Source organism: Polistes canadensis, unplaced genomic scaffold, assembly GCF_001313835.1.
Source record: "Polistes canadensis isolate GaletaPanama2010 unplaced genomic scaffold, ASM131383v1 scaffold_163, whole genome shotgun sequence".
Classification (NCBI taxonomy): Eukaryota; Metazoa; Arthropoda; class Insecta; order Hymenoptera; family Vespidae; genus Polistes; species Polistes canadensis.
The window spans coordinates 56,050-83,188 of NW_014569710.1; the positions used below are offsets into that span (position 1 = coordinate 56,050).

At 29.0% G+C, this 27,139-nt stretch overlaps 2 protein-coding genes across 3 annotated transcripts; both read right to left on the reverse strand.

Annotated features, from left to right (window-relative positions):
* Window positions 1-1,469: 1,469 nt before the first annotated feature.
* LOC106789070 (phosphatidylinositol 4-phosphate 3-kinase C2 domain-containing subunit beta) lies at window positions 1,470-14,719 on the reverse strand. 2 transcript variants are annotated; one of them, XM_014752905.1, is made up of 26 exons: window positions 13,175-14,719; window positions 12,338-12,582; window positions 12,055-12,267; window positions 11,738-11,975; window positions 11,193-11,237; window positions 10,724-10,985; window positions 10,419-10,639; window positions 10,230-10,338; window positions 10,001-10,162; window positions 9,685-9,914; window positions 9,505-9,604; window positions 9,001-9,420; window positions 8,543-8,744; window positions 8,283-8,459; window positions 7,910-8,170; window positions 7,647-7,835; window positions 7,359-7,584; window positions 6,845-6,991; window positions 6,515-6,763; window positions 6,002-6,438; window positions 5,761-5,917; window positions 4,866-5,101; window positions 4,574-4,774; window positions 3,626-3,822; window positions 2,702-2,949; window positions 1,470-1,910 (listed from the first exon to the last, which is right to left on the reverse strand). In XM_014752905.1, the coding sequence occupies exons 2-26, from the start codon at window positions 12,580-12,582 to the stop codon at window positions 1,737-1,739; spliced, it is 5,346 nt and encodes a 1,781-aa protein (XP_014608391.1). In that variant the 5' UTR covers window positions 13,175-14,719; the 3' UTR covers window positions 1,470-1,736. The 2 variants fall into 2 exon arrangements, with proteins under 2 accessions (XP_014608391.1, XP_014608392.1); XM_014752906.1 differs by lacking the exon at window positions 11,193-11,237 and having other exon boundaries at window positions 13,175-14,718.
* Window positions 14,720-18,611: 3,892 nt separating this feature from the next.
* On the reverse strand, window positions 18,612-25,943 carry LOC106789074 (cytochrome P450 6B5-like). The gene is made up of 5 exons (XM_014752914.1): window positions 24,190-25,943; window positions 23,429-24,005; window positions 21,005-21,226; window positions 20,070-20,321; window positions 18,612-19,017 (listed from the first exon to the last, which is right to left on the reverse strand). Exons 1-5 carry the CDS (start codon window positions 24,538-24,540, stop codon window positions 18,842-18,844), a joined length of 1,578 nt encoding a protein of 525 aa, XP_014608400.1. The 5' UTR covers window positions 24,541-25,943; the 3' UTR covers window positions 18,612-18,841.
* Window positions 25,944-27,139: the final 1,196 nt, after the last annotated feature.

A 27,139-nucleotide genomic window follows, 5' to 3' on the forward strand; every position in this document is an offset into this window, starting at 1 on the left:
TTTATTCCATGAAAAAAGAATATAAATAAAGATTTATAATTATATGATATTCTATTTTCTCTTCTAAGATTCAAAATATTTTAAACATGTTATTAACTGTATATTGATCTTCGATAATACTTGATTTACTTTTTAATAACTCTAATCATAAACATTATTTCAATCGTTTTTGACGTGCAGTGCAATAGGTAGTCATGTCGTGATAAAAAACTTGCTTATAGGCCGAAAATGCTCGGTCATTTTATAGAATGCCCGGCTTATAGGTCGGGCAATAAAGGTCGGCGATAAAAGTGAACAGTACATCTTGTATATATTTCATATTTATATTATAGTAATATTAATTTAAACAATGAGGGAAAATACATTTAAGAATACAACAAAGTTTAATATAGTGGTATGCAAGCCTACCATAAAAATTGATGACAGTGTATACCAATAAAACATCATGTATATCATTAAAACACTTAAATAATTTACTTTACAATAAACTAGACATGTTAATAAGCCGTATTAATTATAATTTACTAGAATATGTGTTTTGGAAAAAAATATTTCCATGTGAAAACGTATACGAAATAATATAAATTGTTTTAATTAATTATATTGAAAAAAATGAGTTCACATTTTTGTAGGAACAAGCTTGTTGTTAAATCTGACAATCATATATTTGCCATATTTAACTATTTTGTTAACCTACTGACTTATCTTTGCTCATTCGAAAGCGTCACGTATACATTATTATGTATGAATTATACAATTCATTGTCTTTTATAATAATAAATCATAATTTATTACACAAATTTGATACCATATTTACATCATTTTTGTTCTCCCTTTCATATTAGAGAAGAAAATATTATCACGATAATGAACAAATTAATATAATTTATAACTCATACTGTTAATTTATATTGATGACATACATCGATTAATTTTCATTAATTTTCAATGTTAAAATACGAAAAATTAATATTATGTTATCTTCTAGAAATTAAATTTTCTCTAAAAATAAGTGTTACTGCGCATGTGTATATGGTTGTGTATGTTTGCAGTAATGAAAAATATGAATGTGTTGAATACTCTATGTAGAAGACAGCCATGTAAAAATATTACCTTCAATGATTCGTTTTGTGTAGAATTACACAATTCGATTGTATATATGTACAATTACAAAGATAATTATTGATTATTAAAAAATATTATAAATAAATATTTGTGTAGAATTCGTCTAAAAGAGCATCGTATAAATGCAGAGCTATCTTTCCTTAATATTTCCTGATAATAGTTAAAAAATCTACACGGCCTTTTCTTCTTTCTATATTATCTAATCTTTACAAAATTCAATAATTAGATTCACTTATAAATACTATCTTTAAAACGGTCCATTCAATGATTAGAAAGTTCCAAATCATTTTCTGTTTAAATAGAATAATTTGATGAAATAATGTGTCTGCTGTGTTTTTTTTTTCTTTTTGTTTATACTTTAATATTAATATTAATTAGAAAATTTCGCGATATATGACGAGAGAAACGATTGATGAGTGCCTATTATATTATACTTCGTTGGTATAAATATTTTGATTAGAACATTAATCATCCTTAACCCTTTAGTCACGATAGCAGAATATTTTGAGAAAGCAACGCCTTTTGTGCGATATAAGATAATAGCATTTTGAATAATCCTATTAGTTATGAGCATTCAGATATATTATTAACACAGTCTTCCTATTTCCTTTTTACCGAATACTACCCAATGGAAACCATTCGATTATTTCGTTCATTAAATCCAACCGATTGAGTGGTAATTTAATACCACCAAGAAATTCATTTTCTTGTAGAGTATCGTGATTCCAAATCGTTGCTTCTAAGGCTCTTTCTTTGATAACGTCAAGTGGCATTCGATACTCGAGCTAGTTAAAAAATAAACATTAAATATATTCATCAAATTTAACAAACATTAATAATTGCATACTTCAGTGGTTCCCAAAGTGTGCCCCTCGACTTTTTCAAGGAGGCGTTACATTTTTTTTAAATTTAAAACGTGTTTTATTTATTTTTATCTAACCTTTGCAAAAAATTATTAGCCATTTCGCAAAATGTACTTGATAAAATTAAATATAGTGTGAAAATCTGAATTCAACAATAGTGCAGAAATTTGAATAAGTTTAGAAACCACTGATATACTTATTTAAGTTGGCTTCACCTAATTAAGATTAAAGAAAGAAAGAGACACTAAAGAGCGCTTTTTAAACTTTTGATTAAATAGGTTGATCATCAAAATTTAGTTTAATAATTAATTAAAAAATTGATTGTTAATATAGAACCGTACGAGGTGGGTTACAAAATTTTTAGCTCAATAAAACAAACTTTTACTTTTATATTTCTAAATAAAAGCGAGTTTGACAGAAAAAAAATTTTTTCTATGTTAGGCTCAAAATTTTTCAGTCTATCTGCGAGTTTTTGTTTATTAACTGTGATTATCAACTTATGAATTTTGATAAATAAGACAGATTCACGTAGAAAAGAAGAATATAAAATAATTAGATTTGTAGAAAATATATAAGATGATAAGATTTGAATATAAAATATAACTGTGTTATATTACGATGAAACCATCTTAAATTATATATCATTATTTAAATTATTGAATATATATATATATACTATTTAAATAATATTATTACATGTGTGTAAAATTTACCATTTCCATGAATGAAGGATAACAACTCTTTTTAACAACCTTAGTTTTACGTTTAGTGGCTTTTGTAGGATCAGGTTTGAGATAAACTTTGACGTATGTATTTGGTTCTTGATTATTAGCAACTTTAGGCAAACCTCTAGCATGATAAACCATTACCGATAAAGTGCCACGGGTATAATGAAGGGATAATTTGATTTGTCCACATTGTATATTCTCTCTAATTTTTTTGTCAGCCCACCAATTGCCGACTAAAACAAAGTACATTAATTTTGTATTATTAAATTCATTGCAAATTTTAAACAAGAAACATGCGTATATAAATCTATAGATGTTATAATACATGAAGTACTGAAGAAAAATTGATAACTGATTTGAATTATCATCGGTTGTAAATTTTTTGTTTATTTAATTAATCCTTTCGCTCCGAAGGGCATATATACATGCTAAAACTCAAATCATTTTCCCTTATTTAAACTTTAAAACAGATATTCTCAAAAACAAAACTTCACATGAGAAAATATTATATCAAATTGTTTTATTTTTTTCACACAGAATCATTCCCTTGCATAGTTGCTCTAAAATGATTACTTGAAACTCATAAATGATCTTCGCACATGAGTTTACAGTTCTTGAGCACATGTAAAGAATGTCCTGTAAGTGCGGAAGTGGTGTTCTACGTCGACAAATTTTCAAACTTATTTTTTTCTCAACAAAAAAGACTCTTATATGAACAAATTATATTCTACAACTTTGACTTAATTTTTCATGTAAAATCATGCCCTACTTGCTTATACCACCAATTATGACACCCTGTATGAACCCCAATCGACACCCTTCGGAGTAAAAGGGTTAATTAAATAAGCAAAGAATTAATTATTAATGACCACTCAAATCAGTCTCCAATTATTAATAATGATAGTATACCTTTTACTTTACGTAAATGAATATCTGCATTTTGTTGATCTCGTAACAAAGGATGGAAAAATGTATAAACCAAATCACTTTGTGATATTTCTGGAGCCATCTTGAATAAACTCAAAAGAAACTTTTCTATATCTGCTCGTCTTTTATCCGCAACTTGTTTTATGTTCGATCGACCAACACTTCTACCGCTTGGTAAACTAAAAAAAATTAATAAAAATAATAATTAAATACGTATAATATATTTTATGGAATATGTTAGTAACAATATAGAAAAAAGTTTATCTTTGTACATATATAGATGTAAAACTGTAATTAACACCAAATACGTCAGAAAGATTTTCGATTGATTAGATATAAAAGAATACAAGATAAGGATTTCTGGATAATATAGTCATTTCTGTCTTTAGAAGAAAGGTGTTTCTTAAATTAAATTATCGATTCTATTAATTGATCCTATTCGAAAGTAAGTCACATTTACTTTAATTTACTAAGTATAAAAATAAGAGAATAAATAATAAATGTAAAAATAAAAGAAGATATTATTAACAATAAGTAGATTTGAGATAAGTTAAGTATTAATTAAATTACCAAATTCAAATGACTTTTAAATTTCGTAGGTTAAAAAGAAGAAAATTACAAAATGGGTTTGAAAAAGTTTCGTGCTCATTTGAAGATAGAAAAAGCAATCTACAATACGTCTCATTATGAAGTTTATCGTCCAATATCTCAATCAAATTTAATTGAAAAGCATGAATCAAATAACTCAACCCAATCTACGACAAAGAATGAAACAAATAAAACTTAAATTGACTCAAGTTCTAACAAAGCCTCTATCAGAACGTAATCAAAATATTATATTGAGAGTATCGTCTACAATATTTCCCATAAAAAAGAGTAGTAATTAAAGGATGAGAATTATAATAAGAGTATAATATTAATATTTATTACCTGGCTACTTTAGCTAGTGGAAAGTGTATACATAATTTTTGATAAAATTCACAAAACTCTTTATAAGAGCGAAAAAGATATGTAGGATCTGCTTGTCCCTTTCTTTGTATACGTAAAATATACATATAATATTTTTCTGGATCATATCGTTTCTGATATCCATGTACTTGTACGCTTTTCAATTGGCCTTCCTGCTGCATCCTATAAAAATAACGATATTAATATTTTGGTTTTAAATTTATATTGCACTTATTGTTAGATATTTTGTATAAAAAAATTAATTCAAACTTACGTATATGTACGTGGAATAAAAGATAATAACGCTCCATCATTATGATCGCCAGAAAATCTTAATTGCGCTAAATTATGTAAAAAGAAATTAAACTGCGTAAACCAATTCTTAAGTGAGCTTTCTATCATCCGTGCAAATGTTGCTGCTGCTTCAGGATTAGTTTGTCCAGGAAGCAATGCTTTTTGCACATAACTAACAGCATCCATTGTAACACCAGAGATGCCAGATGAAGTCATCTGTAGAGTTGTATATTCATTCATCTTTGATTTATTCAACAATTCTTTGAGCTCAATATCGCTTAATTTTTGTTGTATAATATTTTGTTTATAAAGTTGCATTATAAACTCATTTTGTGATAATAGGTTTTCCATCGTGAATTACTGATTAATTTGAACGTGCATACAGTATAAGATATATTTTGTCAAAATTTAAATTTTACTTAAAATTATCCATGATGAAATGTAAACTCATTACATTTTTACGATAGAAACAAACACCATTCAACGACTAAGAAATAAATTTAATGCTTCTTATAATTGAATTATTTAAACTGTTCTGACGAGGAACGTTATAACGGTTCGAACGATAAACGTTAATTAAGCACAATGCGTATAATTTAGTATGATAACGGGCTGCTTTCTGATAAAACATGTGGATAAGTCTTTCCGTTGCGGTTTAGTTGTTTTCATAACAACGTATATAACTCATAAGAAATACGGGAAAGAGTATATTATTATCACAAATGAAACATATCATTTATTTTTAACGAATTCGAAATCAAAATTAAACAGTAATTCATGTATGTGTACTCAAAAAAAAGAAAAAATAAATAAATAATTTATATATATATATATAAACTATATATAGTAATAATATAAAATTTAATTCTACTTACTAATCCAAAAAGATGAAGGATAAGATTGCCATGTTTACGTACAACATTAAATGCTTGGCAACATAGATCAACAAAATGATGAAATTTAGCAGATGGCTTGTCTCCACCATTTATAACATAAGCCATATCAGAAGTTAGAACAAATGGTGTTCGATCTCTAACAAAATAACAAAATAACAAAATATATATATGTATAAATTAATTGCTATTATTATTATTATTATTATTATTAATCTTATACCTTTTGAAATTTCCAAACATTTGAGCATCTCCAAGAAATTTTCCAAAATCTATATGAAATAGATGACCAGATGTTTTTAACATAATATTATCATTATGCCTATCACAAATTCCTAAAATGTAAGTAGCAACGCTATAACCAGCACACGAGGCAGTAAAATTTTCTACCGCTCTTTCGTATTCTAATTCAGAAGGATTATGCTTTGCTAGCCATTCCGCGATAGGTCGATCTTTAAAAGATCCGGTCAAACCAAATTCAACTTGAATTTTTCTAAGCGTTTCTGCATTTGTGACCATTTCTATCATTCCGCGTTTGTGGCCAGTGGGTACGCAAGCAAAAGTAACCATTTTTAAATCAAGACCTTCCTTTAACCACAATTTATCCATAATGCGCATCATTTGTAAGGTCAACATATCTTGCTGTAAATCATCACCAACCTATGATAAAAAAAAAAATTTATATTTTAACCAATTCAAAAATATTCGAATTTATTCTATTGTATAAATAAAATACCTTAAAGATTGCAGGACTTAGTACATTATCACAGCTAATAAAGTTAATCTTCAATGGAAGTGTAAAAGATGGGAAATATGAGCAAATTTGTACATTTATACCATAAACTTGTTTACTAGGAGACAATGGTAAACATGTACCATTATCTTCCATTAATTGACAATGTATATTTTGTAAACCAACTTTGAGTGTATCCATTCGTAACGACTCTTTAATAGTTTTAATATTTTCTGCCACCTCATTCAAATTCTGAAAAAATGATACATTCAATTGTATTTATAATGAATAACAATTGTTATATGAAGTAAAATATTTAACAAAAATATACACCTTAACTAATAATTGTTGAGTAAGAAAACTATTTCTTAACGCATCCCCTATAACTGCTAGCAAAGCTCGCAACATTAATTGTAATCTCCTATGATATCTTGCAGAACTGATACCTTTCTCATCTTCTGGTACAATTTCTGCAGAATTCTAAAAAAAATATTGTATTGATTATTATGTTAGTGTGCATTTTATTTTTATGGAGAGCATGAAATTGATGGGGCAAGGTTTAACCTTTTTGCTACCATATATGATTATAAAGGTAGAAATATATTACCTTCGCAAGAGAGATTAACCCTTTGATTGTTATGGACACATGTATGTTTTTATTTTATAATAATCTTTTTTATTTTATATACCCGATACACACAAGTTATGGGATTTTTAAACTTGAAACGTACCAAAAATTGATACTGCATAAATTGTACACTTCAACAGTGACGTTTTATTGGCCAGCTCCATTACAGTGAAAAAGTTAAAAATAAATGATATATGATGATAACTTTCCAAACTGTACCTGAGGACTTTGTCCTGGTAATGCTTGCGTTAATAGCCAATAAATATGATGAGCTACTCTCGGTGATATCAAAGCTCGTTCCAATAAAAATTTAGCTAAAGGAGAAGCTTCATATGTTTCATGTTTCAATGCTTGAAGCAATTGCGGTAAGTAATCAACTAGTTCATCGTTACTTAATTCTTTGATCCATCCAACAGCCATTTCTCGAACTTTCATATCTGGAAAACTGAAATTAATATTAACTTACAATTAATGAAAAATATTTTTTAATACAACAATTCAACTTACCATGGCAGAAGTAGTTGTAAAGCTTGTACAGGTGGTAAAGAACTCCAAACTCTAAGAGATGCATGCAAATCTGGCAAACATGCCCAATCCCAACTATGCGCAGCTAATAATACTTTAGGTAAAGCTTCCGGTTTATCATGTAAATAATGTCTTTTTTCCCATAATATTTCTCTTTCATCTACAGGAGGCCTAAATTATAAAAATAGAATAGTAATCAACTCGAATATCATTATATCATATAGATTATATATTTAAATTAGTACCTTGAAAATGTATCTTGCTGTGTAATATCCAATAACAATTCTTGCGTATTTTGGTCCAACGAATTAAAATCTAATGATTTAACATCATGATCTCTTAATTCTGTTGGAAAAAAGACATTTCCGCCATAATCTGGTAATTCTATTCCTATAATAGGATGCGTATCACCATGAGGATGAGTTCCGGGTGCTGGTGCAGGACCTAATCTTTTATCAGCAATAGCAGGCCAAAGAGATAAAAAATAACTTCCTTGACTTATAATACTAAAACAATATTAACAAATTTATATAAGTATAGAATAGAGCAGCAACATATAGAATTAAATCTTGCAATATGTTTTCTCTCTCTCGCCTAAGATTTGATAAATTTATTTACCCGTCATAATTAAAGAATTGTATAGCAGCCCAACCAAGTTCTTCTTTTCTCATAGCACCTTCTGATACGGAATTTGATGATTCGTGTTCAGTAGGTTGTAACGTACGCCCATAAAGAACTAATACTAACCTGGCTTCTCTCGGAACTTGGCATACACTAGTCCCACGGAATTCCAACCTATGTTAATATATTAAATAATACAATAATAATTATATAAAATAATTTTCGTATATATTAGAATACATAATTGCATTACTTACCAAGAATTAAATAAAATTCTGGAATAAAAACTCAAGCTTATTGTTGTGGGTTCTGATAAAACGGGATTACCAACGGGTCTTGTACCGTGAAATATTTGAGCTGCAATAATGTAATCGTTATGCTTCCAATGTCCTGGTAATCTGTGTAATGATCCAACTCGTACAAGCACAGTGTCTATAACTTCTGAAGATACTACCCTGTCTATTAAATTATAAATAAATAAATATAGTCACACGTATATAGAATTCGTGAAAAAAATTGAACCACTGGACTCTGACTGGACCAAGATTCGAACCTGGGCCTTTCGTTTTTTGAACGACTGCTCTATCCATTGAGCTATCCAGAGTCCTCGGTCAACTTTCTCACGAATGCCTACTCTATTTAACATGGAGGTGCTCAATCCAACATGTATATAATCTGTATAAATTAGTTAAATAATTAAAAAACTAGTATTTACTTGCAGAATTTTCTCCTCTACTGTTCAACTGAAAATCGACTCTAAAAGCGTGACAATAAGTTTCTACGAGATCTTGAATCGCATCACGAATTTTATGACAATGGGAAGTGATAACATCAGGAAACTTCGTTCTTAACGTTACAACCGAATAATCTCCATCTTCATGCACTATTTCAGGTTTCTTGCACTCTATGTTCGTAGTATGAACTTGAGGCAAAAATTGGCAGCAAGCGTTCACAAAATTATCTACTGCTTCTGTGATTTCAAAAGTTTCAATATTTCCCATCAATGCGCAGACTGCTTTCACAGCTTGAACGACACCTTGTGGTTTGAGCTGAGGTAAAAGAGCAGAACCGTGATTTGTTGTCACTAACTCCATTGCAGTATTTTCTACTCGTTCCATTTCTTTTTCTACTGTTTCTGCAATTTAAAAATAAAATATGTTATAATTATTATCATCAAATGTAAATTCAATTAATTTAAATAAATTTCAAATGAGTGTACCCAATAGAATAAGCAATGAATCATAAGAAATTGGTTGTAATGGTTCGTTAGGAAGTATATCTTCTAATTTAAGACATTGATCCTGATTATCATCTTGAAGCTAAAAATTTGTTAAAATTATATTTAATACAAGATATGTGTTGAATAGTATAGAAATAATATTAAAATCAAAATATTTACTGTGCGAGCTATAGATTTTTTTATTTGTGCTCTTGTCATGATAGCTAATTCAATGTCTTTTTCCAACTTAATACACTGATGAATATATTCGTATTGTGCTAATATTGTATTGGGAGCTAAATATTCTGCTAAGCCCCAAACTCTTAAACAATATTTTTCTACGTTTACTGTATCTTCATTATCCAAAGAACAAGCAACATTTAGAATAACATGTTCGACGCTACAGTTTACTACAAAACATATGACAATTAAACATATTTTATTAAAACCTTAAAAGAATTTTGACGTTTTATAAATATCACGAAAACAAACACACCGTTACAAGTAAATGAAATGGACGGAATAGAATCTTTCTCGTTATCTGATAATTGTGGATGCACAACTAACTTAATACTTGTGCCTTCGGGATATAAGTTTTCCATTGTTGGACTTATTACATGACCGATATTTGTACTAGGATTGTTAAATGGAAATTCACCTAAAGAAATTAAAATAATTAATTTAAAATGAATATAAAGTAGAAAATTAAATATTTTCTTACTAACTTCGCACTGATTTAACCATTTGATGAAAGGCGCTCAAATCGCCATCGTTACTAGATGGTCTAGTTTTTATCACCGTTACATTTTCATATAAACGTGATTTCTTTTTTTGCTGTAAATGATAATGCGATAATATAAAAATTAAAAATATAACAATTATATGCATGTATATTTATACATGTGTAAACTTACACGACGATCCAAGGAAGTTCTTCTTCTTTCAATAGTATTCCATGCAGATGAATTTCTAGGTGGCAGTGGTGGAGGTGCAGCTGGAGAAATAGCTGGAGATTTACCTGACTTTTCTACCGCTACATATACAGGATCTGAGTTTACGCTCTCATTTGTGCTATACATGTAATCGAAAGGATCAAAAGGATCATATACAGTTCCACTAATTTGTGATTGCATATCTAAACAAAAACAAAAACAATAAATTCATATAACATATTAATATAAAGAAATCAATTTAAATAGACATAAAATGAATTACATACCATCCTTAATGTCACTCGAACATTCGCTGCTATCATCAGTCTTAACAAGTAAAGGATCAAATGCTTCTAAAACACTGACTCTAACATTTGTTTTATCCTCTACTTCTTCGCATGTATTCAAATCTATAAGATTACTATTTGGTTTTTTTTCTATCACTTTCAATACATTTAATTGTTCATCTGCACAAAATTTAGGTACTAACACATTACAGGAGGCTGGTGTTGCAATGCCAGGTCTGTAATTCAAAGGCAAGGGAGGAATCTGAAATAAATAATATAATTTATTATTTATCTATACACATGATAATATCCTAATTATCTCTATTTTCTATCTATTTTGAATCCAATATTTCAATATATTTTTGATCAAACACCTATGGTTCTAATGTAAGTAATTGTTAATATTCAATGTTATAACTAATAAGTATATAATAAGCGATTCAATTTTGGAACATGCAAATGAATATACCTGTTGAAAGAAATAATTTCTAAAAGAAAGGAAATTCCATGCAGACTGTAATAAAAATAATATATTAAACACTTACATAATTTAAGAAGCTACCGAAATATACAAAGATATCAAGTTCATTTAATACAAATAGTACGTATACAAAGTGTCTTGAGGTTTATTAATCAAATTGCAATAGCATATTCTATAAGTGAGAATAAGAAAAAAAGCATAATCGGTATGTGAATATAGTAGAAAAGGATAATTTTTTCCTATGAAAGATATTATGGACAAATGAAGCGAATTTTATAAGATAGAGCATATTCAATTTTCATAATAATCATATCCACCTAACAAAGAACTTTCAGCAAGAATGCTATTATTTATTTCAATTTCATTTGTTTATAACTATGTCATAATGCGTTTCTAACCAAACTTCAAATAGCATTTCTTATTTCCACTTATAGAATATGCTTTCGCAGATTGACCCGTAAATCCTAGGATACCCTGCATATATATATATATAAATATGTTAAGAAAAAAGTATAACAACAAATATTACTTGCCTGTGGTGTAATATCAGGTACATTGCTATTGCTACTAGTGGCTCTTGACAAGATAGGACTGATTCCTGGCGTTCCAGGTGTGCAAGGTGCAGTAGAAGATCTAGGCCCAGGTGAAAGTGAATGATATCTAAAATCTCGAGATTGATAAGATCCTGCTGAACTATTACTTCTTGAAATCCTTGCCTGCTTTTTTAATAAAGCAGGATGAGTCTCCCATTTTGGTTCTACCAGTGTTTTTCTATTCATATCGGAAACATTAAATAATCATAGATGATTCTGACATCTGCAAATTTTCAAATAAACATGCTGCATCTTACGGAGGTGGAGGAGGTGGTGTACAATATTCTGATAAGTTATCCTGCTTGACCGGGCTTGTAAAATTAATTAAATCGGTGGACGTTTCTTGGCTCGATGTAGCAGTTGTCGAATTTCTTCTACAAGGGATTGGTGGCGGTGGAGCCAACAGCGTGACATTTTTTGATTGATTTTTATTAAAAGATCCAGGACGTGGACGACTTCTAAATTGTAACCTATTAATAATCATAATTAATTAATTATAAATATTACATACTATGTTCAGAAATAAAAGTTTTTACTCACATGCCACCTTGCAAAGCACCATCTGTCGTTGTTGATCCACTACTTATATCATGTGAATTATTTTGTGACGGATAAGACTGTTGTATATTACTATACTCCAATCGTTGCTTTTGTAACCTAAATTTTTCTAAAGCTAAACTTTCTAAGCTCAATGCTTGAGCACGTTCCAAATCTTCTTGAAATTGACGCTCATAGTCTATCACCGAAGATCTCTGCGCATGTGTATTTCTATTGCAATTTGACATCTACAAATAAAATATGAAATAATTAAAAACAATGACAAATAACAGTAACACAGGTCTTTAATGCAATAAAAATCAAATTTCAATTAAATAATCAATGAGATAAGAATTTCTAGAAACATGAATATAACCTATACATCTGAAAAGAATAAAAATAAGATAAAATTTATTAACAATCTGATTAACACGATATAAAAACAAACAATTCAATATTCTACTATGCAAGAATATTAAATAATATAATAAATAAACAAACCTGTGTTTATTCTCTTAAACTATATCTACAATTCATAAGTAAAAACTTAACCTTTAAAAATGTGAGAGGTAGAGGATAATAATAAAGTTTACGTTGGAGTATGTAGAACGTAGTGTGTGATAAAGTTAAAATAGATGTGCACACAGATACACTTCCAAGAGTGTTTATCAGTATTAGTACGTTTAAATGTCCTTATCGTGTGTTCGGACTAGTGCTATCCCGTAAAAATAAAAGTGACAGAGAGGTATATAAAAAGGGAATTATAAAGAATGAGAAAAAGAACGATATAGTTAAAAGTAGAAATGACTAGTATAGGTAAGATATTTGGCAGATGCTCACCGTGGCATTATTTTAGTTGCAAGGTCTCGTTGACAATTGTAACACAGTGTAAATGGCCGTACGATTAGTTTAAATACGGGCAAGAAAATACGGATTCGAAGGCGGAAACACCGTTATGATCGGGAACGTGACACTCGTATATTTCTTTCTTCCTCTACCCCACCGTTATCCTCATATAGTCCCCTCTCTTACTCTTTCACTCACACACTTACTCACTCACTCACTCACTCACTCTCTTTCTCTCTCTCCTACAGTTCACCCCACTTTGTTTCTTTCACAATGTTGTCGACAATATGTGTGTGCCGTGTTGTGTCAGCACGTTCGCCTTTTACGATTCTCCTGCCTTTTCTTTGAAATATTTTTGATTCGAGGATGGAAATGAGTATTTCTATATCTACTTGAAGTTAGTTGTAAAAGGTAAGAATAATGGGGAAGAAGGAGAAGAAGAAGAAAAAGAAAAAGAAGAAGAAGAAAGAGAAGGAGAAGGTGGATATGGAGGAGAAATAGTGGTGGAGGAACAGAAAGAGGAAGTCAATGTCGACAGGAGAAACGCGGGTAAATGCCGCATGACCAATATTATCACGTTCCCGTACTTGTTGTAATACATGGTGTGCGTTGGTGGCGACTGGTAGCGGCCGCCGAGGAGAACGCCGACGCTTTAATAAAACTCGATCGGATGTGTGTGCGGCTTTGTAATTGAAAGCGGCTCAAAGCGGCTTCATGACGCTTGCGTTAACGCTTAATACTTTCCGGACGCGTTCACTGATCAGCTTCTTGATCTCGTTACTTCTATCACTGCCACATCCATAACTCTTTCTTTCTTTCTTTCTTTCTTTCTTTATTTATTTATTTATCCTTCTTTTTTGAAAGTTTCATTTCCTTAATCGCATTAGGAGTGTTAAGTCTTGAAACACGAACTTGTCGTCACGATAACTGGGGAAATACATGCGAAACACTGTAACCGTGGAAACGTTTCTCGAAAAACGTAATTAAAAAGTTCATGTGTTATTAATTTTATATTATACATCATTGTTTGTTAATAAAACGATGTATTCTATGAACTATAAAATCTCTGTTTTTTTTTTTTTTTTACTTATTATTAGTTTATTTTTTTCAAATAAAATTTCTTTAATCGGATTGGAAATATTAAGTCTTGAAATTTAATTTTTGTTGTTAAGAAAACTGGAAAAATACATGCGAAACACTGTAACCGTGGAAACGTTTTGCAAACTGTATTTAAAGTTTCTCTCGTTATCATATTCATTATTTTATCTTTCCTTTCTTTTTTTTTTTTACTGCTTACCTTTTTTTCCACCGCCTATCTTTTTTGTTTGATAGTTTAATTTCCCTTAATGGCATTAGGTGTGGTACGTCTTGAAACACGAACTTGTTGTCACGAAAATTGAGAACGACACGCGAAACACTGTAAGCGTGGAAATGTTCTGAAAAATGTAATTGAGAATTTAATGTGATATTAGTTCTATATTATACATCGTTGTTTGTTAATAACACAATGCATTATAATTTTTGTCTCTTTGTCTACTTATATATTTATTTTTTTAAAGTATATACAATTTCTTTTTTCGGATTTGAAATAATTAATCTTAAAACTTGATTTTTATAATCAAGTAACTAAAAATGATATATGAAACATTGAAACTGGAAATGTTATGAAAAATTTAATCAAGATGTTCATGTTAAATCGTCGTTTGTTTAATAAAACAAAAATCTCTTCGTACGAACTATGATGCTCTACATATTTGAACTTAAAATTTAAAAATCAATGAATGACGTATATAAACAACACTCGTTATATCACATAAGCTATCTTCTCTTCTTCTTTTTCTGATTATATTCTTTTTTGAAATAAAATTTGTTTAATCATGTCGGAAAATATATTTTTTAATTTTTACTCGTCTTACTTAGGCGATTCCAGTTATTTTTTCATGAAAATCTGTAATCGTGATAATTTTAAGAAAAATGTAGTCAAGAAATTTATGCGAAGCAATAAACATTGTACGTCGACATTTGTTAATTGAATAATGCTTAAAATGATCTCTAAATATTCGAATTTTAATTTAAAAAATCGATGACCCATAACGTACGATATTCGTATCGTCCATGCTCTTTTTGTCTTTGTTTATCTCTTCTATTGAAATCATATTTCTTTAGTCGCGTTAAGAATGATTTTTTTTTTAATTGTCTCAAACCTCGATTATTTTTATCATGAAAATGGGAACAGCATTTAAATTAATGTAACTATTGAAACATTACGAAAAATGTAACCAAAAGTTCTTACAATACCAGTAAGTATACTTAATCGTTTATGGATGAAACAATGCATGACATGAATCATGCATTCCTCTAAATATTTAAATTTAAATTTAAACAATCGATAAAAAATTACTTGTTATACTCACTGTTTAGCAAACTATATTCTCTATCTTTATTAACTTATTTACAGTAAGTGTTGTACTTCGTCGATTATTAATAAAATTATACATGACATGAATCATGATCTTTAAATATTTTAATTTATATTTAAACAATCTATAAACGATGAAGTATATATAAAACTTGCTGTATCGCATTAACAAACCATGTTCTCTTCATATGAATACGTTTTTCGTATGCTATCTTTTTACGATATCTATAATTTAATGAAATATAATTTTTTTTTTAATAACTTAATTAACACTATTTTTACCACGGTTTTGTGTATACCTATTTCGACTAAAAGGTATTTTTTGACACCTTTGGTAGAAATAATATTAAATTTTATAATTTGTTCTTGAAAGACATTTAATAAATTTGATTAATCATTTTATATGTCAAAATCTAAATTCACCTTTTGTTTCTTTTCTTTTATTAATTTTGCAAACAACAAACTACTACTTTTAATACACGTGTTGTATTATTCATCCATTGTCAGTGTTTTTATTTCTTTTATGAGGTCATCTTTTTTTTTAGTTCGATACTAAAAATTGTTACCTAAGTAGGAGTATCAATTGAACTTTGACAAATAAACTTCCAAGAATTAAAATTGTTCTTTATTTTTCTAAAAATAACTATAAATTATTTTTTGTTCCTTCGTTCAAAGAAATTAAATGTCTCTCTCTCTCTTATTGGTGTTTCTGATAGATTAATACAATTTACGATCATATTTGTCCTCTTGAATTTATTCGTGCGTGACACGTGTCGATTGGTCGTTGTTTTCGTACGATTGTATTACATTAAGATAACATGTTAGTTTTTTTATATTTTCATTTAATATCAATTTACGAATGGGATCTCTTGTTAATTGGTTTTGATCAAAATGTATTTGTTTAATAGATTTATTTTTATTTTTCTCGTATTAATATTTTTGTTATGTTGGTCATCATGTTAATTGAATTTTGAGATACATTATTTTCTATAATTATAATTTTTTTATTATGAATATAAATCATTTATTAAATGTCCAAATAATTTTTATGTTCAAAAATAAAGATTTAAATAAAAATATTAAATAATTACCTTTTATAATGCCGAACAATAACTACATAACAAAATATGCGTATGCAATGTTCATATTATATTTAACGATATTTTTATATTGTAACAAACGGTTAAAAATACGCTATTTATATTTCATATTTATTTTATCTCAAACAATAAGCCAAATGATAGTGTTTTTTTTTATTTGTAAATACTTTTTATGAAATGTACTTGATTTTTTAATTCTTCTTCCTAATTTTTAATAACCATTATTAATACAATTTTTTAACAAATATTGAAATACATTTATCATTAATATATTTTCTTTTTATTTCTTAATAGTTCTCTTTTTGAATTTCTTAATTATTATTTTTTACATATGTGGTTTTTATTGTTTATTTACTAATGTAAAACAAATCGTATGAACTTATTGGCCAATTTAACATGTATATAAACGTGGTTCGTTTATTTTGATAACATTTTTTGATATTAATACAAAAATGGTTAATAGAGACATTAATAATCCAGTAATACAATTATTACATCTTGTGACTTAATAAAAGATGTTCATTTTTTTATTAGGTCATGAGATCTTTACCAGGAATTGACCTTACAATAACGTAAATTCGTTACTGATCAATGAGACAGGAGATCAATAGGATAGTATAGGATTTGATTTGATTAGAAAACAAGTATAAGAGGGTCAGAATGACGTTACAAATTTAACCTTTTAATTAACAATTTGTATGACGAATTAACTCGTCATTGTATTTTGAAGACAACGCAAGTAAATTTAGACTTAATATACGTCATTGGTTTATTTTTTATTAAAGAATATATATTTAGGATTCTCTTTATTCTTTAATAATCACGTAAATCACAAATTACTATTTAACATATATATTGTTAGTGCATAACGAATTCGCATTTCTAGCAAAATTTGTTCTCCAGTTGAAAAATGAAGGACCAAATTGTCGTTGGTAAAGCACACGTGCTCATCACATGTGCTCCATAATTCTTTCTTTTTCTGGAAACATTTTAAAAGTATTTAACCTTGAAGGAACGTTAGACTTTCGCTAAGGGTATGCAATAGGATAAAAAAAGAACCCCATTGCTTCTGTTTTCCTAATTTTAGATTTTCTGACTAACAGTAAGTACAAGGGTTGTCTGGCGTTTATCCATGAAATATTTTTTATTAGTCATAGGAAATGTAGTCATCGTATGCAAAGGAACAATCATTTACCGTTGTCATCAATCATTCCGAAATTCAGAAGTTGAGATGTTGGATCCTTGAACTGAGCTAAATGAATAAAACAAACAGAGTCGAGATTACTGCAACTGTTTGGGCAATTTCGTGCACAAAACCGTAATTAGGGATAACAAGTGAGTCTTATATAACAACCCTAAGCGATAAAAATCAATGGTTGGCCCCGGGCAACCTTTAACTTCAGTGGTAAAATCAAATATTCATTCGAAAAAAAGATTTGCTCTCTGTATGGTGGAATTTCCGAGGTATCATCCATTTGCTTTTACCTGGTCAAATAATAACTACAGATTACTACCAATAGCAGTTAATCAATTTATACGATGAACTTAAACGGAAACGATCATTTATCAGCCAAGAAACAAGGTATGTTATTTTCCATCATAACAATGTTCAGCCACATGTTGCTCGAAAAATATGGGATATCATTTATGATTTGGTATGAGAAGTTCTTCTTCATATGATGTACTCTCCAAACCTGGCCCAATCCAATTATCATCTTCTTAAGGCCTTAAAATACTATTTGTAAGAGGAGCACTTAAAGTCAGTTGAAAAAGTTCGCAAAAAGATTTTGTAACATGAGCCTGTATCTTGTTTTTATAATAAAATCTCCAAGTTAATTAAAAAGGTACCGATCAATTTGCATATCTAATAAATAGAAAATATTTAAAAGTATAATATAATATGTCGATAAAATTGTTTTTTATTTTTCTTTTCATAAATTTTATTCAAAAGTCATCGTCAATGAAATATTTTTCCTTTTTTATTATAACAATACCAAATTCAATTTGGAGTATCAGTCTGTTACCATAAAGAGAGAATGATTTAAAAACTAATGAAAATGTGTAATAATATAAATCTTTATAAAAACAGAAAAATAATAATAATATTAAGTACATGCAATTCAATGGTTAGATAAATATTATCTAAGAATTTTCGGATTCTGAGGTAATGTTAAGCCAAAAACCATTTTCGCTGGTCGTAACAAGGCTACGTCTGCTGAATTTGATAGGATGAACCGTTTTATCGGAAACCTGAACTCCGTGGCTTCTCAAGAAGGAAATTATTCCAATTTTAATCTGCAATAGTGCAAACCGGATTCCTGAAAAAAGAAAACAAAAAGGAAAAGAAAGAAAATGACGATATAGTTAATACGTGTACGTCAACGTACACATCGTAAATCCGTTATATTGCGGAACGTAATAACACGTTATCGAGGCAAACATTATTCGAGGATATATTACACAGTCATTTTATTTTCAAAGAAAATCACGGATAAATATAATATTTAAGATCGATAACAAAGTTGTTATAAATTACTGGAAAAGAAAACATCCTATCGGACATCTCTAATAACTCTAATTGTAAGCCATGTGCTTGAGAGTAAACAAAATCATGATAAGTTTTATCTTCCTTTGGGGTTTTGGTAAAACATAAGTGTCAATGACGTAACTTTCGAAGAATCTTTGGTATGCAAAAATTTAACGACGTTATTTCCATTATCGAAGTCACAATAACGATTTTATAAAATATAATTTATTATCAAAATATTTACAAATTATTTTTTTAATATTATTTAAAATTATTTCATTCAGTAATTTATATCTGATAAGATCATTAAACTTTTCGTAACAAAATGTAATTAATATCCTCGTAAATGCAGGCTGTTTCCCAAATCGCTTAATTAAACCTTAACTAAAAAATTAAAAATTATTTTATGCCAGATATTTGGAATAGTGATTTTCCATTATTTTTTTTATTGAAAAATAGTGATGTTTGTTTCCACATACAATTAAATTATTTGAAAAAAAAAATCTTAATTTAAAGTATAAGATGTTAAATATTACTTTTTGATTTGTTTGTGTGTATTGCAAATGTTTCATCAATCATGCTTTTTAAAACATTGTAATTGAAGATTAATAATTCTATTAATTATATTAATCAATAATAATTCTATGAATGATCAAATTTATTATTTATAATAATTTATTAATACACCAATTCTATTAATAAACTAATATTGAGTATTTTGTTCTGTTATTTTTCTTTTTTATAATAAATTAAGCGTCTTTAGGAAAATCTTGTATAATAAATGTAATAAAAATTTGTATATTAATTAATTAAATTATTATTTGTAAAAAGAGATTTTATTACCTATACAAGCACGTGGACCTTCTCCAAATGGAAGATACGTGTATGGGTGTCTCGTTCGTTTGTTCTCGTCAATGAATCTGTCAGGATTGAATACCTCAGGGTCTGGATAATGTTCTGGATCATGATGGAGACCGTAAATTGGTATGACTACTCTCATTCCAGCTGGAAGTTTTACTTTGCTTCCGGGTATTTGGTAGGTGTACTCACATCTTCGAGAAAGTAACGGAGCTGGTGGATACTTTCTAAGAGTTTCTGGGAGAATAATTAATAAACATATTAAATAAAGTCAATTGTTAATGTTTTCGTTGTTGAACGCATGGGGTTCTCATATGGTGTCGCGTAATTAAATTTGGGGATCCCAAAAATGTTAACCAAATTAAACAATTTCTGAACATGAAATAACCGAAAAATGAATTCCAAAAACGAGTTTGTTAAAACTAAATGTATAATATGTCTGAGTGTGAGTTTATAATAGTAAAAGAGTAGATAGTACAGAATTTTATACTCAGGGTTAAGAAAATATTTGCTCGAATAAATGGGATCGCCAAGTGAAAATTTGTGAAACCCTGATTTAGACAATGCGTATAAAATTTTCAATTATAAATTAAGTACACGATAAAAAGATATAATTTGTTGGTGATGCACTAACAGTTTTGAATTATTTTACGCACCGTTGGTAAGCTTGAAAAAAACAAATGATTTAAAATACAACATGAACAATACCGAAAATGTAATTTTTTATTCCAATATATAATTCTTATGAAAAGTTCAACGATATCTCGAGGTAAAAAATCTACTTTATAAAAAAAAATATAATTTTAGAAAATTTAAAAATAGTTCTACGAATTCATACAAAGAAAGTGCGAACACGTGAGTCAATATCAGCAGAATATATTTTTTTTCTTTCTAGATTTAAATGAAACTCGTTTACTCACCTAGGATCACTAAGTCAAGATATTTCATATCCTGTACGGCATCGTAAGTTAATTTCCCGTCTCGTTTCGTAATGGCATCGTTAATATCTCGCCTGGTTTTCTCCTGAATCTCTTCATTCAATGCCAATTCGTGCAGACAGAAGGCTATTGTGTTCGATGAAGTTTCGTAACCAGCTGCGAAGAAAACGAACGCCTGGGCCGCAATGGAATTTTCATCGAGTACTGAAAATGAATTACACATACTCGGTTATAAACTCGGTTGATGTAGGTCGTTTCGATTGTTTATGAAAAATCTGTGGAATTTTGTTATTATGTTTTTCTTTTTTCGTATCACATACATCAAAGCAAAATACTCGATCGGTAGGTTACAATAAATGAGGTTGCTTCGTTGTATGTATTTACTAACCAAATATGGTCCAAGGTCTTTTATTTCTTTTTACATAGTATTTGATCAGTTATACGTCTGCAAAGTGGTACAAAGCAAATTACATTAGAAGATGCATTATTGTAGTGTCGCGACCATTAATAACGTTTCTTCGACGGAAATTGTAAAAGTATCATTTGCATAATTTAAGGTCAACTTCTTATCAAACGTACGAATGAATAAAACGATGCGAAATGAGAAAACATTGTCGTATTCCTTACACGGTATAATATTGGATTCATATTTTTATTCTACAGATAGTTACAGGAGTATTCGTACCTGTTCTTACTGTAAATAATGAAATAATTGATATTTGCTTATAAATATACAGAGAAACATATTTTAGAATTATTCTACTTTTAAAAATTGATATCAATTTTATTGTAACGAAAATATCATTCTATTTAAATGGTCAAAAGTTGATCTCACAATAGTATTTGTTATTATATTATATAAGATGTAATAAAAATACAATAATTATTTTTTTAAGTAGTACTCGGTTAGTCCTTTTTTGCATCTTATAATGCTTTTGAGATGATTAGAAATATCTTCTTTCTAATTTTTTTATTAGTTATGTCATATTTTACTTCTCTTACAATAAAATATTATTTTGCAATAAAATTGATATCAATTGAAACGTTTAATAGTCCAAAAATATATTTCTGTGTATAAGAATCGTGAAATATTGTATTGCAAGAATATTTGTACTCTAAATTGGCATGAACTTTCCGGGCAATCTAATTACTTGTTTTGCTTTCCTCCTACCTCTTTTCCTCCCTCTTTTAGAAGAACCACATTTTTCTAGTCATTTAGAATGCAGGTTGTATCTATTTCTTTCTCTTTCCCTCTTGGAAAGAACGCGTAGTACAGAACAGCAAACCAGTTTAACTTATTATTTTTTTTATCAACGGACGTGTCTTTATAAAAATAGCTTAGTCACATTTATAGTCATGATATATTAGTGTTTCGTATATCTTCTTATTCAGAATTCACTCGACAATGTATTAATGTCCATGGAATTCGAAGAACGTGATAAATATTTACGAGTAAAGAACATTGGCTCGTGACTCGATTAAACTGATTAGCGTTCACCCGAGAGAAGCATATTTAACACCTTGCTAAAAGTATTTTAATGAACGAAGAAATTTTCATCGATCCATTATAATTATTTTTGAATCGAAAATATTCTCATTTATCTCCTTTCTTGTGATTACTTCAATATGATTATAATTCAAATAATTATATTATTTTTTCTTGAAAGATAAACAATTTCACACATTTCAATTTGTTTTTTTCTTTTCTTTTTTAACACGTACGTTTATAATGACATAATTTTGTAATTATGACGCAGCTGTGAGGTTTAAAGTTCTAGGAAGTACCGTTATAATTGCTTCTTACAATACTGATGCGAGTGTTTGCTTCTTTTCAAGGTTAAATAGACAATTTCGTGCCATGCAATCTTTATTTTCTTTATAATATCAATGACATAATTTTGTATTTATACAGGTTGTCTCAAAAGTCGCTTTACCGAGCTGAAAAATTATAAATTATTGTTGATATTTGTTTTATACTTTTTTTTATAATACTGTAATTTGAGAATCAAATCTTGAAATGATAAATCAAATATAGTAATTCTATTAATACAATAATACTAATTTCTTGTTCTGGTTTTTTTTATTCCAGTAAAACGACTCTTTGGATCATAATTTTACAGTAATTAAAAAGTTGTAAGTGTACCTATATATAAAACAGAATTTTTAGAATAATTTTATTTAATAAACCAATATTGATAATATTTTAATTTTTCTTTTCTCAGTAAACCCTCTTTTAAGACACTCTGTATATAATGTAATAATTGAATAATAATAACACAACTATCAAATTTAGAATTTACAGAATCTTAACAAAATGCACGATTCGTTGAACGTCACACTAAATTTTCAAATTATTCCGTATTTACAATAAAACATTAAACACAATTGTATAAGTAAACGTCTTACCTATTTCTTTAGCAGCTTGTACGTCATCTTCATTCAAGGACTGAGTTATCGATCCAGTGTCGTTTTCCAAGTTTCCTTTGTTCTTCAGTTCAACTAAAAGATCCATAAAATCGTGTCTCCTCTGGTCACTGATCTCTCGTTGTCTGATCATCTGGGAGACAACGTTCTTGAAGAACATGGTGACCTCAGGATCAATAACCTGAACGTTTAGGAACTTGTAAAGCTTAGGCATGGCTGTACGGAGCATCCTCCATAAGGTTGCCTTGTAACTTGGCCTTGAAAGTTTCTTTGCAGCCCTATGAAATTCGGAGTCCTCATCGGTCAATGCATTTATTTGTATGCCGAATGCACAACTACCGATGACGTCTATCGTAAATTTAGCTGCAAGCTCGCGAACCTCTACTGCCGTTTTATTTTCACAAGTTTTGTTTATAAGTATTCGAAATTCTTCCGAACATTCGGCCAATAAATAAAACATTCGTTTGAGTTTGCCCGAAGAAAAGGTCGGGGTCAATTTTGATCTCAGGCCCTTCCATTTTCTTCCTTCCAGATTGAAAAGATGACCAGATAATGGATCCTGAATAAGAATATTTATTTTTATTTTATATTATTTAATTTATTTACGAAATTTAATAATGACACATCGATAATTTTTATTATCATTGTCGAACATAAAATACGACAATAATCGTAAAAATATTACGAGTACGAGTTTGTCGTGCTTTATTGTTTCCTGTTTTAAAACCACAACGTTTTATTACCTGAGAGTTATTGATAGGTATCCCACGATTCGCGAAACATACAAAATCCTTCACGCAGATGCTCTTCACGAGATCTGGATCCCTCAGAATTAATATCGGTGATCTGACGCGATATACTCCAAAGAATTTTTCGTTTTTGAACCATTCGTACATTTCCTTTATCCCTTCTGGTTGTGATTTTCGAAATAGTAGCAACGGTCCGAAATTACCGAGCAAAATGGTTGGTTTTTTAAATGGCACGCATAAATTTTCCCAAAAATTAAACGTTGCCGTAAAATAAAAGTACAAAATGCCTAATAGTAATCCAATTAAAACGAAAGGATCTAAAAATCCTTTCAACAGTTGCAACATTTTGAATCTTTTGTTTTACTGTTTATTCGATAACGATCGAACGCGTTTTATTTTTTTGTTTACTCGTAAAACGAAAGATATTTTGCACTTTATTTTCGATAGTTACGAAAATTTCTTATCTACGTAATAAGTAATCTCATACGATAAGAAAAGAATGTTCGTTCAGTCACGCGTTTAACATTCCAAACGCGACAATTCGTATTCTTAGAATTATTGGAAAAGATTTACGATTTAATTGGTGATCGATAGTATCTCGTTTAAAAATTAAGAATTCAATCGACAGGTTGAATTACGTATTTACGTTCACTTTTAAACGAGTCAAGTGATAACGTATCGATTTATTTATCACTGAAACATTATAATCGATCCGATCGTAGCACGTGAGGTATTGCTGTTACAAATCAAAAGCCGTGGATCGATGAATATACACAACGTACATGCGTGTACGTAAACATTGGACAAAGACAAAAAGAAAAATTAATCAACATTCGATTCTCTTTCTCGCGATAAAGAAAGAAATGAATTTTGAATTATTTTTAAGTTTAAATCGATTACCGTCATTGTTATCAACAATCGATTAATATCGATTAAACTTTGATCGAGTTTACGATTTTTAATTTACATTTTTTTTCTTGCACGTCAATAACTAGTATTGAAAAAAAAAAAAATGAAATGCAAGAACAGTTCTACAGTTCTAGTTTTCACGATAAATGTGAATTATGAAACTATTTTACAAATGAACGATCGATGAAAACTTCCTTGTTAAATCTGTACAACCTACTTTTCTTATTTTTTACAACAGTCCACTAACTTCTCTCTATTATAATTTATTCAAATAATAAAAACTCAATACAATCCTCACGATAACAAACTTTCGTTAATGACACTTTTCAAATCAATCGATAAATTCGATATTCCCAGTAGAATTGTGTACGATCGAACTGTTGCCCGCGCAAAACACTGTGTTGTTATTATCCTCGTTCATTGATATAATTTGATGATGCATCTTGCGTTACGATAAATCTCCACGTCATTGTCAACTAAACTGTGACACGAGTGACACGAGGTAGGGAGGGAGGGAAGAAAGGAAGGAAGGAAGGAAGGTATGTATGTACGTATATTATATAAAGAGAATGTGTTAGAGAGAAAGGAACGAGGAATTGAATTTAGAAAAAAAAAACAGATATAAACAAAGATAATGAAATGTATATATATATATGTTGGTGTGTTGAGTGATAGGTTTGGCGCGTGCGTACCTTGCACCCACCAACCAACCTCGACTGGTACTCGTGAACGAACGCGCACGCATTTATAGGAGACCTTGTTGTGTGTCCTGTCTGTACGAATAGTATGACTCTGTTCGTTAACACACTCTTTCTGAACAACTTATGCGTGCGTGGCCAACAAGGCAACAACTATGAAACGAACATCTACTCTAACTCTCCGTTCTCGCTTATCTCTCTGACGAAACATTCTGAATTCCCTCTCCCTTTTCCCCACTCCCCCCTTTTTTATTTTCTCTTATCCCCATTCTCTTCTTCTATCATCTTATTTTCTTAATCTTACTCTCTCTTTCTCTTACTCATTTTATTTGATTTTATTTTGTTTTGTTTTTTTTTTGTCGAAAGGGTTTTTATTTTTAGTTTTCATTCTTTCTATCAATAGTAATCGCTCGACATACTTTAAACAGATGCCACGAATTCTTCTTCCGTCTTCTCCTTCTATGCTTTAATACAAGTGGAAGAACTGAAAAATCTTTTGCGGATGTTTATCTTTCCTAGCCTAGGAACGTGACGGCATTCTCGTTTCAATCTTTTAAACGACTCTAACAACTACTAAACTTGTTTTATTTTTTAAATCCTTTTTTTTCTTCTTTTACTTCTTCTTTTGGAAGTGGTAAGTATTAGGTTCACTCGTGATAGGAATTCTGAAGTAATACTAATTATTCTATAATGATTTCACACAGACATTTATTGGTGAAATTAATTGAATTGAATTTTATTGGATTAGTCGTTAACAAAATTACGTAATTAGTCTTGAAATATTATTTTTCTTTTTTTCTTTTCTTTCAGATATCATTTTCCGCTTTTGTACGTGAAATTTCTAGATAGGACAAAAGATGTTAGATAATTCAAAAAAATGATATTATTCTTTTTTCGATAATATTTATTATATGTTTGTTGGTAGGTTTTTAGTTTTATGAGTTAAGTTTGCATTTATATAATGTGAACAAAATTAATCTAAAAAGTTTCATAATAAAGTAGACTACTAATCTAGGAGTTTTGAGAGTACTTAGAGACTTTTGGTCTATCCTAAATGTTAATTATTATTAGTTGGATTAAATTAAAAGTTATTACGTAATTGTAAAGATCAATTACTATTTTTTAACAACATTTAAGCTTGTATTTAAACTTTAAATTTCATAAGTAAGATTTTACATATATTTACAATTAGGAAAAAATTAAGTAACATAATTTAGAAAAAATAGTAATTAATTTCTAAAATCATTTAAAAATATTCGAACATTCGAAGAAATTTTGTATTATTCTATATAAAACAATAATCGTTATTAAAGTTATATATATATTTTTGCTCGTTT

Excerpts from the sequence above, each read along its gene's own strand:
- LOC106789070 (XM_014752905.1), bottom strand. The coding sequence starts at position 12,582 with ATGTCAAATTGCAATAGAAATACACATGCGCAGAGATCTTCGGTGATA. Across the intron at positions 10,986-11,192 it reads GAAATTATTTCTTTCAACAG|ATTCCTCCCTTGCCTTTGAA; the intron begins GTATATTCATTT and ends TATTTATTTCAG. Across the intron at positions 1,911-2,701 it reads ATCCTTCATTCATGGAAATG|CTCGAGTATCGAATGCCACT; the intron begins GTAAATTTTACA and ends TTTTTTAACTAG.
- LOC106789074 (XM_014752914.1), bottom strand. The coding sequence starts at position 24,540 with ATGTTGCAACTGTTGAAAGGATTTTTAGATCCTTTCGTTTTAATTGGA. Across the intron at positions 24,006-24,189 it reads TACCTATCAATAACTCTCAG|GATCCATTATCTGGTCATCT; the intron begins GTAATAAAACGT and ends ATTCTTATTCAG. Across the intron at positions 20,322-21,004 it reads TCTTGACTTAGTGATCCTAG|AAACTCTTAGAAAGTATCCA; the intron begins GTGAGTAAACGA and ends TTATTCTCCCAG.